The sequence below is a fragment of the Dendrobates tinctorius genome, unplaced genomic scaffold (genome assembly GCF_039654945.1).
Source record: "Dendrobates tinctorius isolate UK_male_01 unplaced genomic scaffold, ASM3965494v1 ptg000039l, whole genome shotgun sequence".
NCBI lineage: Eukaryota > Metazoa > Chordata > Amphibia > Anura > Dendrobatidae > Dendrobates > Dendrobates tinctorius.
The window spans coordinates 19,645,640-19,660,071 of NW_027361707.1; the positions used below are offsets into that span (position 1 = coordinate 19,645,640).

Genomic DNA, 14,432 nt, shown 5'->3' on the forward strand with positions numbered 1-14,432 from the left:
GTGAGCTCGTAACTAGTGATGAGCGAACGTGCTCGGATAAGGTGTAATCAGAGCATGCTCTTTTGCCAACCGAGTGACTTCGGCGCGCTCGAAAAATACATTCGAGTTTCCGCGGCTGCTCAACAGCCACAACACATGCAGGAATTGCCTGTTAGGTAATCCCTGAATTGCTTTGTGGCTGTCGATCAGGTGCGAGAAATGCAGGTGCGGGGACTCAAACATATTATTCGAGCATGACGAAGACACTCGGTCAGCACACGAGCATGCTCAGATAACACCTTATCGGAGATTGTTCACTCATCCCTACTGGTAACTAATCTTCACCGAAGAGAGATTTGAGCAGTAGAGTCCAAATAAAATGATCAAGGTATGAGGAGGGATCCCCTGTCTGATAAGGAGTCTTATTTTTCTGCAATTGTCTACTCTTTGTTTATACTATTGATTAGAGATGGGCGGACCCTTGGATGTTCAGGTCATTCGGGTCCGGCCGAACAGTTTCAAAAGGTTCGGGTGTGGGTACCAGAACAGGACCAGGACCCCATCCCAGCCCCCGTTCACTTGTATAGGGGGCCTGAACATCCAGTGTTTGCCATGCTGTCATGTGCATGATAGCGCGGAAAACACGGCTTTTGCCGGTCAGACATCCGCGATTCCCAAGCTGTCAAATGACAGCGTGAGCCCGCAGCTGTGATCAAATGAAATGTAACAAATTTACCTCCGGTCACTGGCGTCAGCTGACCGGACTACTGCTCCCATCGGCGACGCCTGCTGCCGCTAATGAAAGTGAGAGTAGGCAGCGGCTGATGGGAGTATTCATCAGCCGACCCTGCACTCTAAATGAATAAAAAAAAACAAAAAAAAAAACAAGCATTGGTTCCCCTATAATTTTTATAACTAACCAGACAAAACTGACAGCTGGGGCCTGCATCCCTGAGCTGTCAGCTTTAGCAAGGCTGGTTATCAAGAATAGAGGGGTCCCCACACTGCTTTTCTACATTCTTAACCCCTTTGTGACATGCGTCATGGGGTTATATAACCATTAATGGACTGCAGCACAGGCGCTGATTAAGGTCATAGTTTTAGTTGACACAGGACAAAACTGGTCACAGGTACCCTTTAAGAAATGGCAGCTAACATGACAGTGGAGGTCAAGATAAGGTCTGGAAGACCAAGCCAAATTTCAGTGAGAGCTGCTTGTAGGATTGCTAAAGAGGCCAATCAGAACCCCCACTTTACTGCAAAAGACCTTCAGAAAGATTTTGCAGTTGTGGTACTTTGTTCTACTTTTCAGAAACACCTGCACAACTATGGCCTCTAAGGAAGAGTCATCAGAAGAAAACCTCTCCATCATCCTCACCATAACATTCAGCATAAGAAGTATGCAAAAGAACTTCTAAACAAGCCAGATTCATTTTGGAAACAAGTCCTGTGGACCGATGAGGTTAAAATAGAACTCTTTGGCCACAATGATCAAAGGTATGTGTGGAGAAAGGAATATCTCGCCAACAATTAAGTATGGAGGTGGATCAATCACGCTTTGGGGTTGCATTGCAGCCAACGGCACGTGGAACATCGGATAGAAGGAAGAATGAATTCAATGACATTTCAACAAATTCTTGATGCAAACATAACACTATCTGAAAAAAAAGCTGAATTTGAAAAGAGGATGGCTTCTACAAGGAAGAATGGATGAAAATCCCTGGTTACAAAAAGTGTTTACAAGCTGCGATACTTGCAAAAGGGGGTCCTACCAGGTACTAACCACACAGGGTGCCCAAACTTTTTCAGCGGTCCATTTTTCTTTTTGCAATTTGTAAAATGTAAAAAAAATTTACAATATATTTTGTTTTACTGAAATACAAAGGAATAGTGTCATCTTTAACTTTAGACCTTTTAGAGATCATTTCATCTTCCACTTATTTAACTGTTCACAATAACAGGAATTTTTGGACCAGGGGGGCCCAAACTTTTACATGGCACTGTATATAGCAGGATGAGGGGTTATATATACCAGGATGAGGGACATGTATACCGGGGTGGGGGTGGGAGACTGGAGTCCAAATCTTGCATCGGGGCCTATCAGACGTCACTGTCAAACAGTGTATACTGGAGCCGTATTAGGGCAATAGCATTTGCCACCACTTGGTTATTGGATGATGAGGGTGGGGGTGAAGAGACATCCCTAAACCAGCATGTCTTCATTCTCAGGATAGTGGGAGTCCCAGCGGTCCCAAAATTATGCCACCACTTCATACATGGACTAGTTACAGACACATAAGCACTTACCATATACAGTTACTGTGTCCATCTTTGGAAGTTCTCTGATGTATTCATAATTTATTGGACTGCAGGGTCATATCTGAAACAATGAGATAGTATGATCTGTAATATCATTACCATGGTATATTACATAAATTACATCATTCTGAATAAAAAAATAAATTAAATAATAGACACACGGGTTCTCAGCCCAAATTCTGATCAGCCTGATCATGCATTGATACATTCTACGGTATATCTCTTTTACTTATTCCTGAATAACTAGTGAGGATTCCAGAAAAACTGAGTTATGACCGCAATAGAAGATCAGTGCCATATTATGTAAGAAGCATACGCTATATGGGAAAAGTATTGGATACACCTATTAAAGGGGTTGTCCAGGCTTGGGACTCAAGTGTGCAGTCAGTCTGACTGCAGACTTGTGAATCCTCACAGTGCGTGGTGTGTGTGCTGTCAGGATTCTCCAGTGCCAAGAATGGGAGGTTATGTGACCGCAAGAATGTGATTTGCATCCTTCCGGCCACATTCCAACTAGATGTGTCCAGCCCCACTCAATTCACTTGTACTGAGTGGAGGCAGCGCATGTCTGATTTGCACATGAACACATGTATAGAAATCACACACTTGCAGTCATGGACTTGCCTGCTCCCGTAGCTGAAGAATCCTGACAGAGCGCACACTGCACACTGTGAAGATTCACAAGTCGGCAGTGACTGCAGACTTGAGTCCCAACCCATTTAATTATGGAGTTCAATTATGTAGGTTTATATCAATGCCAAGTGTAGGATGGAGTGGTGTAAAGCTGCCATCACTTGACTCTGGAGCAGTCGAAACGTTTTCTGTGGAGTGACGGATCACAATTTTCTATGTGTTGTCCCAATACATGGAGTTCAATTTATTATTCAGTCCCGTTGCTCCCCGGTGTAAGATAAGAGTCGAGTGATTTTAATGCAAACGCTGATCATTTTGTTCTCCAAGTTCAGGATGACGTCCCATTCCAAATCCATAGAAATGTATTGGGACACCAGATAGAAAATTATGATCCGTTCACTCCACAGAAAATGTTTTGACTGCTCCAGAGTCAAGTGATGGCAGCTTTACACCACTCCATCTTACACTTGGCGTTGTGCTTGATGATATAAAGCTACATGCAGCTGCTAGGCCATAGAAACCAAAACTATTAAGGTCCTGGCACGGGCACAGTTTTTATTCTGAAGTGTGGCACAATGGTTGGTAGTAGTGATAAGCGAGTATACTCGTTGCTCGGGTTTTTCCGAGCATGCTTGAGTGGTCTTCGGGTATTTTGACGTGCTCGGAGATTTAGATTTCGTTGTCTCAGCTGCATGATTTGCGTCTGCTAGACAGCTTGAATACTTGTGTGGAATGCCTGTTTGTTAGGGAATTCCCACATGTATTCAGGCTGTCTAGCAGCTGCAAATCATACAGCTGAGATGACACAAACTAAATCTCCGAGCACGTCAAAATACTCAGAGGACACCCGAGCAACGAGTATACTCGCTCATCACTAGTTGGTAGTGCAAAGCTCACTGATACCATGGCGGATCTAATAGGAGCCACCGATGTAAGAAGTTTGGTCATGACATTTCTTCTTTCCTAAATCTTCAACCTTCACTTGTGAGTGATTTTATTGAGAAGTGAAAAAAAAAAAACTCCAATCCAGAGAGTGTGATCTCGCTCCTTACACTTGTATGGAGTAAGGCCATGCCCACTGACCATGCTCTGGCCGGGAGTATATATATATATATATATATATATATATATATATATATATATATATATATATATATATATATATATATATATATATATATAAAACTCATACATACTCTCCGGTCCCGGCTCAGAAACCGGTGAATCCTCACTGTGCATAGTGCATGTGCTGAGGAGATTTCATAAGTCTGCAGTCACACAGAATGACTGCAAACTTATCAATTTAGACCAGGCAACCCCTTTAATTAATCAATATATATATAAAAATGAGTGTATGTATACAGTGCCTTGCGAAAGTATTCGGCCCCCTGGAACTTTTCAACCTTTTTCCACATATCATGCTTCAAACATAAAGATACCAAATGTAAATTTTTGGTGAAGAATCAACAACAAGTGGGACACAATTGTGAAGTTGATCGAAATTTATTGGTTATTTTAAATTTTTGTGGAAAGTCAAAAACTGAAAAGTGGGGCGTGCAATATTATTCGGTCCCTTTACTTTCAGTGCAGCAAACTCACTCCAGAAGTTCATTGTGGATCTCTGAATGATCCAATGTTGTCCTAAATGACTAATGATGATAAATATAATCCACCTGTGTGTAATCAAGTCTCCGTATAAATGCCCCTGCTCTGTGATAGTCTCAGGGTTCTGTTTGAAGCACAGAGAGCATCATGAAGACCAAGGAACACAACAACAGGCAGGTCGGTGATACTGTTGTGGAGAAGTTTAAATCCAGATTTGGATACAAAATGATTTCCAAAACTATAAACATCCCAAGGAGCACTGTGCAAGCGATCATATTGAAATGGAAGTAGTATCATACCACTGCAAATCTACCAAGACCCAGCCGTCCCTCTAAACTTTCATCTCAAACAAGGAGAAGACTGATCAGAGATGCAGCCAAGAGGCCCATTATCACTCTGGATGAACTGCAGAGATCTACAGCTGAGTTGGGACAGTCTGTCCATAGGACAACACTGCACAAATCTGCCTTTATGGAAGAGTGGCAAGAAGAAAGACTTTTCTCAAAGATATCCATAAAAATTGTCGTTTAAAGTTTGCAACAAGCCACCTGGGGGAGACACACCAAACATGTGGAAGAAAGTGCTCTGGTCAGATGAAACCAAAATCGAACTTTTTGGCAACAACTCTACTCTAATGGGGATATCGGCTAACAGGTATTTACATGTAGCCGTAGTGTGGAACCCTAGAATCAATTCTACTTGTGGGACATAATCAGCCCAGTCCGAAACTGCAGGTCAACCTCACTCTTCATACCCGTGCTGTGATAGACACACGTCTGACTATGGCCTAAGGAACTGAGTCTAATTAACAGTAGATCATGCACTTTCCTCCTGAAGTTCACATAAAAGTGTTTTTACTTTCTGTTAACCCAGAATCCTTAGCTCTTAATATTATATTCAAGAAATTTTACTGTACATGCGGTGGCTTGTGAAAGTATTCACCCACACCCCCTCCTTGGCTTTTTACCCATTTTGTTACATTACAACTGGTGTTTAAATATTTTTGTAATCCATCATCAACAAATAGTCTAAGTCGGTGAAATAAGAAAAATATATGCATAAATAATTAAATTTATGGGGTCAATTAACTAAAGATTAGCATGTGCATATGTATTCATGTATTCTTGCGATGAAGACCCTATAAGGCTGTGTGCACACGCTGCGGATTCTGCTGCGGTTCCGCAGCGTTTTTGGCCCCGCAGCAGTTCTGCAGACATGGTACAGTACCATGTTATCCTATGGGTTTTTAAAACCGCTGTGCTCACGCTGCGTTTTTTTCCGCGCGGTTTTGCTGCGGTTTACAAACCGCAGCATGTCAATTCTTTCTGCGGATTCCGCAGCGGTTTGGCACCTCTTCCATTGTCCAGGTGTCAAACTGCAGGGAAAAACCGCAGGCAAATCCGCAGGAAAACTGCAGGTCACTTTACCTGCGGATCCGCGCGGAAAAACCCTCAGGTGAATCCACAGCGTGTGCACATAGCCTTACACCTGCGGATTTCTATAATGGAGCAGGTGTAAAACTGCTGCGGATCCGCACAAATGAAGTGACATGCTGCAGTTTTAAATCTGCAGAAAATCTGAGCGGAAAAATCCGCAGCGTATGCACAGCGGTTTTTGTTTTACATAGCCTTAAATGGTGCTGTACATCACTTGCAGTTTTGCTGCAGATCCGCAGCAGAATCTGCACCGTGTGCACATACCCTGAAAATTTCAGATGCAAGCAATTCCCTTCATAAGTCTAAGGGTATGTGCACACGTAGTTTTTAGTCTCTGCGGATTTTGTAGAGAAAACCGCCGGAAATCCGCAGGACAAAGTGCTGCGGTTTATCTGCGGATTATCTGCGGTTTTGCCCTGCGGTTTTACACCTCATAATGGATGAGGTGTAAAACCGCAGCGTTTCTGCACCAAACAATTGACATGCTGCGGATTGTAAACCGCAGCAAAACCGCGCGGAAAAAAACGCAGCATGTGCACAGCTTTTTTTTATTTCCATAGGAAATAAAGGTACTGTACAACGCAGCAAAATCTGCTGCGTTTCTGCAGAGCCAAAAACGCTGCGGAAACGCAGCAGAATCCGCAGTGTGTGCACATACCCTCATGCTTAGTGAAAGGAAGTCCACCCGTGTCCAGTCTAAGTGTCACACGTTGGTCAGTATGCACACCTTTTCTGAATCATGGACATGGGCCACTCGCAAAACCCAGAGTGGATGGAGAGACCCACCACAGTACCATCCTGCAGATCGCTCCAAAAATAAAAGCCCATGTCAGTTTTTCTTAAATCTTACTTAGTGAAATAGTTTGACCAAATCCATACTCTTTTATTTTGCAATGCAACTATAGCTGCGGCTGGGATTACAATGCGCTCCAGCAGCTTTAATATGCTTCTATGTGCTTCCTGGGGCTCATAAGGACCCTTGCATATGATTCCCTTTGCTGTCTTACATATCCCCTCACTTCGCTCAAACTTGTGGGGTTGAACACCTGTCACTATAAAGGGTGCCTGTCAGGGCCGGATTGGCCATCTGGCAATTCTGGCAAATGCCAAAAGGGCCTGTCTGGTAGTGGGCCGCTTGGCTACTGTGTTGTTAACAGAATTGGTGTTCTCATGACACCCATACTGTTAAGAGTTGTGACGGAGCACAAAGTTGCTGACTCCGTCACTCACCCCAGTAGGCCATGGTTATCATTAGAAATATTGATCTTGTAGTAAATCTTCCTTTCCTCCATCCAGGGTAATATTAGTAATATATCCCATCTGGTGCTCGGGATGTGGACAGCATGGGCCTGTGTGATGTCAAATGCCAGGGCTGAATTTCAGCTCCAGTCTGTACCTGTGACAGGGCATCCGCATTTCCTTGCTCCTTCCCAGCCCATTGTTCCACAGTGAAGCTAAAATTTTGCAGTCACAGGAACCATCTGGTGATTCGAGCATTCCTCTCCTTTTCATTTCTAATCCAGACCAAGGGTGAAGGGTACATTACCAAGCGAAACTGTCACCCGAGCAAATAACGTAGGGACTCCAAGGCCCACTTAATGGACAAGCACTCCTTCTCCACTACAATATTTTTTCTGCTGGGGTAAGTTTCCAGGGTCTTCAGATGTTCTTCTCCATTCACCTCATGTGACAGAACCGCTCCTAGGCCTACCTCAGAGGCATCCGTTTGTACGATAAAGCCTGAGTGAATCCATTGCTGCTTGTACCTGAGACAATTGGGTATGCCAATCGGTACTAAAGATAATAACGTCATCCAAACACGGTGACGCATACTTCCGGTGGGGCTCGACCACTATGTCCTTCAGTCTCTGGAATGTGGCGGGGCCCCATGTAACCCAAAAGTCAAGATGATATAGTGATAGAGAGCCTCCGGTGTTATAATGGCAGTCTTTTCTTTCTCCAACTCTGTAAGAGGCACCTGCCAGTAATCCTTGGTCAGATCGAGTGTCGTGAAGTACTGGGCATTGGATAAAGGTCAAATGTGGACATTCAATTTTCGGAAGTCGTTACAAAATTGTGCCGATCCGTCCGTCTTTGGAATCAGTACAATGGGGCTGGCCCAATCACTCCTGGACTTCTCAATAACTCCTAACTGGAGCATTTGTTTCACCTCAGCTGCGGTGGTTGCTTTCGCGCCTCTGACACTCAGTAGAGTTTCTTTTGTACCCTTACCGGAGGCTCGGTGACAATGTCATGTTGGATTACAGATGTATGGCCGGGCAGTTCTGAGAATACGTCCGTATTCTACTGCACCAACCTCCGAGCCCCCCGACTGCGGGTTAGAGAAAGCGTCGCTTATCTTTACCTCTCTCCCGAACTTCTCCCAGGACCGGAGTCACACGACTGAATCAATGAAATTTTGACACATACAAGGAGGTATCAAAAACAAAGCAGCTTAATGTAAAACATGACATACCAAAAACCACAATAAAAACACGTGTTATGTACTGAGAAACAAGAAAAAAAGCAAAAAAAAAACAAACCTAAATAACGTCATTCTAGCTAAAGCTAAGCTCCCACGATGAGGATTTGGTGAGTTTTCGATGTTGCAGATTTTCTGCATCTATTATGTGAAGTTAGATGCGTTTTTCACAGTGTTTATTTTTTATTACATGTGTTTGTCGCGGTTTTTGTGTCTTGTGCATTTGTTTATCTGGGGATTTTTCCACATCAAATATGGGAAAAATTTGCACATTTTGGCAGATTTGAACACGCACCGCAGATCAGTTTATGGCACATAAGAGTGTTTAGCATTTTTCACCCCCCCAAAAAAAGCAGTTATCGGGTTTTGCTGCGTTTTTGATGCCAAAACTTGTTGAATTTGAACCAGATTATTTTTTTTATGCATTAAACTTTGTCGGCATGCACAAGAGACAAATGTACAATAAAAACGCGGCAAAAAAATGAGCAAAACCTGCTTTTTGCCAGCAGCTTAAAAAAAAGCGCAAGGTGTGCACATAGGCCGATAATGTCAAAATGTCACCAAATACTCATCGTGGGACCGTAGCCATTAAAAATTTTTAAAAAAAAACAGAATAGTATCAGGTATGACATGTATCCACAGTCTACACAGATACAGGAACAATACAAGCACAACAATCAGGATTCTCTTTGTTACAATCTCTAGTGATACAATATTATAGTTACAACCCAAGACATATGTTCGCTGCCAGTGAGCCACAACACGCTTTACAGTCAGTAATATAAGTACACCCCAGCTGAGGAGTGACCACCATTGTAGGTAAGCCCTCAGAGCTTCGGCTGGGGGGCTACAGGAGTGTATATAGCTGTATACTCACACCTGGGAACTCCAGAGCCGTCATGTGTCTGCAGCCAGGAAGGGAGGAGCAGATCTGTGACCTCCAGGGCTTTTCTCTTCCAGAGCAGCTTTCAGTCTCTTCTGTGTGTCAGCCTGCCTGTGTATACAGAGGGGGTCCTGCCGGCCTTATTTCCATCACTATACAGAAAGCAGCCCCCACATCAACACCTCCTTCCCTACCACCATGTGCACCTCCCCCGCCTGCAGAAAACCCTTCACAAACCACCGGCCGCAGTCTGCAGGAAGGCTACGTGCACACGCTGCGGATTTGGCCGCGCAGATTTTGTAAAATCCGCAGGTAAATCTGCAGGTCAAAAGGCCTGCGGTTTTACCTGCAGATTGCTCTGCGGTTCTGCCCTGCGGTTCTGCCCTGCGGTTTTTCATCTCCACAATGGAGGAGATGGCAAACCGCAGCGGACATGTCAATTCTTTCTGCGGTTTCAAAACCGCAGGAAAACCGATTGGAAAAATCTGCACCGTCTGCACTGCGTTTTTTTTATTCCCATAGGGAATAATGGTACTGTACACCGCAGCAAAAACTGCTGCGGACCCGCAGCGGCCAAATCCGCTGCGGATCCGCAGCGTGTGCACACACCCAAGGGCTCGTTCAGACAGCAGCGATTGTTCTTGCTGATTTTCGGAGGCTTTTTTTCAGCGTAAGGGTATGTTCACAACGAGGCTGAAGTTGGTTTCTTGTTCGTCCAGTTTCTTATTCGGCAATTTTTTTCTTTTCTCTTTTTTTATAGGTTTAACAGCAAAAAAATAAGCATCACAATAATAACACACAATGCAACAAGGAGCCGTGATGAGAACACACTTAAAAACAGCTACAAAAACTATAAAACTGGCACAAAAATGGGCATTAAAGTGGGCACCAAAGAGCGTTAAAGAAAGGGTTAAATGACTTTGGGCCACTGATATCCCACTGCAGACATATAGAACAGGGAGCCCCACATCAAAGCCAGGTCCCTCCAGCCTGGCCCAAATGGGTGCTGGGCACCAGAACTGGCATCAAAGTGTGCAGACAGCCGATTTTCACAGATCTGAATAAGTACCTGATGTTTTTAAGGGGTTAAATGACTGAGCCACTGATTTCACACTAAGGGTATGTGCACACTTTGCGTTTTCTGCTGCGTTTCCGCAGCGTTTTTGGCTCTGCAGAAACGCAGCAGATTCTGCTGCGTTGTACAGTACCTTTATTTCCTATGGAAATAAAAAAAAGCTGTGCACATGCTGCGTTTTTTTCCGCGCGGTTTTGCTGCGGTTTTCAAAACGCAGCATGTCAATTGTTTGGTGCAGAAACGCTGCAGTTTTACACCTCATCCATTATGAGGTGAAAACCGCAGAAAAAACGCAGATAAACCGCAGAAAAACCGCAGCACTTTGTCCTGTGGATTTCCTGCGGTTTTCTCTACAAAATCCGCAGAGACAAAAAACTATGTGTGCACATACCCTAAGGCTGTGTGCACACGCTGCGGATTCTGCTGCAGATCTGCAGCGTTTCTGGCCCTGCGGGTCCTCATCAGATTTAGCTGCGTTGTACAGTACCATTCTTTGCAATGGTAAAACCAAAAACGCAGTGCACATGCTGTGGATTTTTCCGTGCGGGTTACAATCCGCAGCATGTCAATTCTTTGTGCGGATTCCGCTGCGGTTTCACACCTTCTCCATTGTGAGGTGTGAAACTGCAGGTATTTTGACTTGCGGATTTTGAAAAATCCGCAGCACTTCCAACTACGTGTGCTCATAGCCTAACAATACACAGTGATTCCTCACATCAAACCAAGGACCCTCCAGCCTGGCCCAAATGGGTTCTGGGCATCAGAACTGGTATCAAAGTGGGTAAACAGCCGATTTTGGCCATTTGAATAAGTAACTATGTTTTTAAGGGGTTAAATGACTTTGGGCCACTGATCTCACACCACCATTACATACACAGTAAGGCTGGAGACACACTAGCCTATGGCAGAGCTGCGGAGGGCTGCAGACTTCCTCTGTGAAGCTCCGCCCACTGCCGCACCTCCTCCGGTCAGCTCCGCCTACATCAGCATGCGGCCTGCGTTCCCTCTTTAACATTGGGTACTCAGGCCGTGTCGGTGTATGCAGATGCCTCCGCATGCACCGTTTTGAAGGTGCGGCGATCGCAACAAAATGCAACACGATGCGTTTGGCGCAGGTCGCCGCACCATCAAAACGACGCATGCGGAGGCATCCGCATACATCGGCACGGCCTGAGTATCCAATCTTAAAGAGGGAACGCGCAGGCCGCATGCTGACGGAGGCGGAGCTGAACGGAGGAGGTGCGGCAGTGGGCGGAGCTTCACAGAGGAAGTCCGCATCCCTCCGCAGCTCTGCCATACGCTAGTGTGAAACCAGCCTAAGGCTGGAGACACACTAGCGATTTAAAAATCGTTCCGACTTTGATGCAGGAGAGTCGGACAAGTGTAATACAAGTGTCATGTGAGGGTCATGCGTTTTTTATGCGAGTACAATCCGATTTTTCACACCTAGCATCCGATTTACATCAGACTGCAATGCGATTTTAACATGAGCTTTTACATGTGTAAATGATTTAGAACATTTCTCTATCATTTTAAAACGAAATATTCTTCAAATCATATATATATATATATATATGTGTGTGTACAGGGTGGGCCATTTAAATGGATACACCTAAATAGAATGGGAATGGCTGGTTATATCAACTTCCTGTTTGTGGCACATTAGTATATGGGAGGGGGAAACATTTCAAGATGGGTGGTGACCATGGCGGCCATTTTGAAGTCGGCCATTTTGGATCCAACTTTATTTTCTCCAATGGGAAGAGGGTCATGTGACACATCAAACTTATTGAGAATTTCACAAGAAAAACAATGGTGTGCTTGGTTTTAATGTAACTTTATTCTTTCATGAGTTATTTACAAGTTTATGACCACTTATGTGTTCAAAGTGCTGCCCATTGTGTTGGATTGTCAATGCAACCCTCTTCTCCCACTCTTGACGCACTGATAGCAACACCGCAGAAGAAATGCTAGCACAGGCTTCCAGTATCCGTTGTTTCAGATGGTGCACATCTCGTATCTTCACAGCATAGACAATTGCCTTCAGATGACCCCAAAGATAAAAGTCTAAGGGGGTCAGATCGGGAGACCTTGGTGGCCATTCAGCTGGCCCACGATGACCAATCCACTTTATCACCAACCATTCCCATTTTATTTAGGTTTATCCATATAAATGGCCCACCCTGTATATATATTTAGAGGGACGGCCAGGTCCTGGTAGATTTGCAGTGATTAAAATCTTGGACAATCCCATCTCAAAGGGTACAAAACAATCAATCACCAAAAGGTCACCAGGCAGAAAATTGTTCAAAATATTCAGGGCAACTACAGTCGTCCTAATTGGCCCTATCAAGTCCCTTCCTGGCCGCGGAGGTTGGCACCCTAGTTGTTGACGATGTGGCGCCCCCGCTCAACGTCGGTGACCCTATAACATCCTACAAATCCCTAGTCCATGACGAGGATACACAGAAAAAACACAAAAACACACATAAATACCAGAAAAAGAAAAAAAAAACCCTAGTGGAGAGACTGGATAGCGTCTCTTATATGTGCAAACTTATCTCGTAGCAGAGCCGTGAGCACTAGGCCCACAACTAATAAACCTATCTCGTAGTAAAAAATGCTTACTATTGCAGCTTATTAAATGGCTTATCTCATAGTAAAAAGGGCTTATGCTGCATGCAATGACAGACTGTATATATGAAACCCCCCCCTAGACAGAAAAAACGTCTACACAGGAAGAACTGAGAGGAAACAATGTTCCAAGCAATAGTAGTAAAAATTCAAGCACTGCAAATAGATCATCATAAACAAATCCACCAGGTGGAAATAAGTGGCATACAAACGCTGATTAATCACATGACATGGACATAATAGTCCCAAATAAAGGCAAAAGCGGCAGTGAAGGCACTCCCTACAAACAAGAATGCCATAATAACCGCATGTAGTCAGAATTTACATTGCCATCCATCAGTCTGTCAGCGCAAAAAAAAACCTCAATACTTATCAGCCATAAGAAGATGTGAGGCCCTGCCTGACGCGTTTCCCCCTCCAGGATGCAGAGGGTTCATCAGGGGCAGAGAAGAAGGGGTCTCATCACCCCAGCCGAGAGATCAGTTCAGTGTGCGGCGTGCTTACTGTGTCTCAGATTCTCATATTTACCGCGTCCTAGTCGCGACGTCACTTCCGGTGACAGGCAGTGATCACATGTGGTGAAAACCGCAATCTCAATGGACGGCGTTCTGCCTCCTATCCACCATGTCACAGTCGCACCGTCACTTCCGGTCGCCTGTAGCGGGGAGCGCGCTCATGATGCGGCGTGCCCTATGTCCCAAACACCGGAAGTATGTCAGTTAAAGGGGAGGAACATCCAAAAGGCATATTACTGATATTGCAACTTGCTACTAACCTGTATCAAGGTTACGTATGATAATAGAGTGACGTCACGGGAACGCAGCCAATATTAAAGTGACAAAATATCACAATTGGGAACAAAACATAAAAACCCAAGAGGCATATTCATGGTATTACACCTAGCTGCTACACACAAAAAACCTCCTCAGAGTTCTATCTAGTAGTAAAATGACGTCACAAAAGGTAGCAAAGATATCACATGAGGGCGCAAAAAATGGAAAAATCCCCTCATTGAAGGTCAAAATGGCCACACAAAGGAACATTAATCACATAAAATTCTATCAAAATATAAGAATGCCTTTTTAGCCCCTTCATAAGACACATCCATGTATCCACAAACAAAAACAGATTTAATGCAATATTATGAATCATGAAACAATGTCACAGCTCATAGTAGTGAGGAAAAGTACAGCATGCTGGATCCATCAGGTGCCATCTAAAGAAAACTCGTGAAATTCAATTGCTCATTTAGTCCATTAGGGCTCTGTGATTCGAGCCAGAAAATCCAATGCGTCTCCCGTTGTAGGATTTTCTTATCCCAGTCCCCCGGTCTCACTCCGAGCTCAATTCTCTCAATCACACGGAATCCAATCTGCTTTTCATCTC

At 44.3% G+C, this 14,432-nt stretch overlaps 1 protein-coding gene across 5 annotated transcripts in view; it reads right to left on the bottom strand.

Annotated features, from left to right (window-relative positions):
• The window catches only part of LOC141088456 (uncharacterized), an 87,197-nt gene extending 77,713 nt beyond the window's left edge, over positions 1-9,484 (bottom strand). For all 5 annotated transcript variants that reach the window (XM_073574540.1, XM_073574537.1, XM_073574539.1 and 2 more), the window contains exons 1-2: positions 9,332-9,484; positions 2,287-2,359 (exon numbers count right to left, since the gene is read on the bottom strand). In XM_073574540.1, the coding sequence (XP_073430641.1) occupies positions 2,287-2,308 (22 nt within the window). In that variant the 5' untranslated portion in view covers positions 2,309-2,359; positions 9,332-9,484. The remainder of the gene's footprint in view (positions 1-2,286; positions 2,360-9,331) is intronic.
• Positions 9,485-14,432: the final 4,948 nt, after the last annotated feature.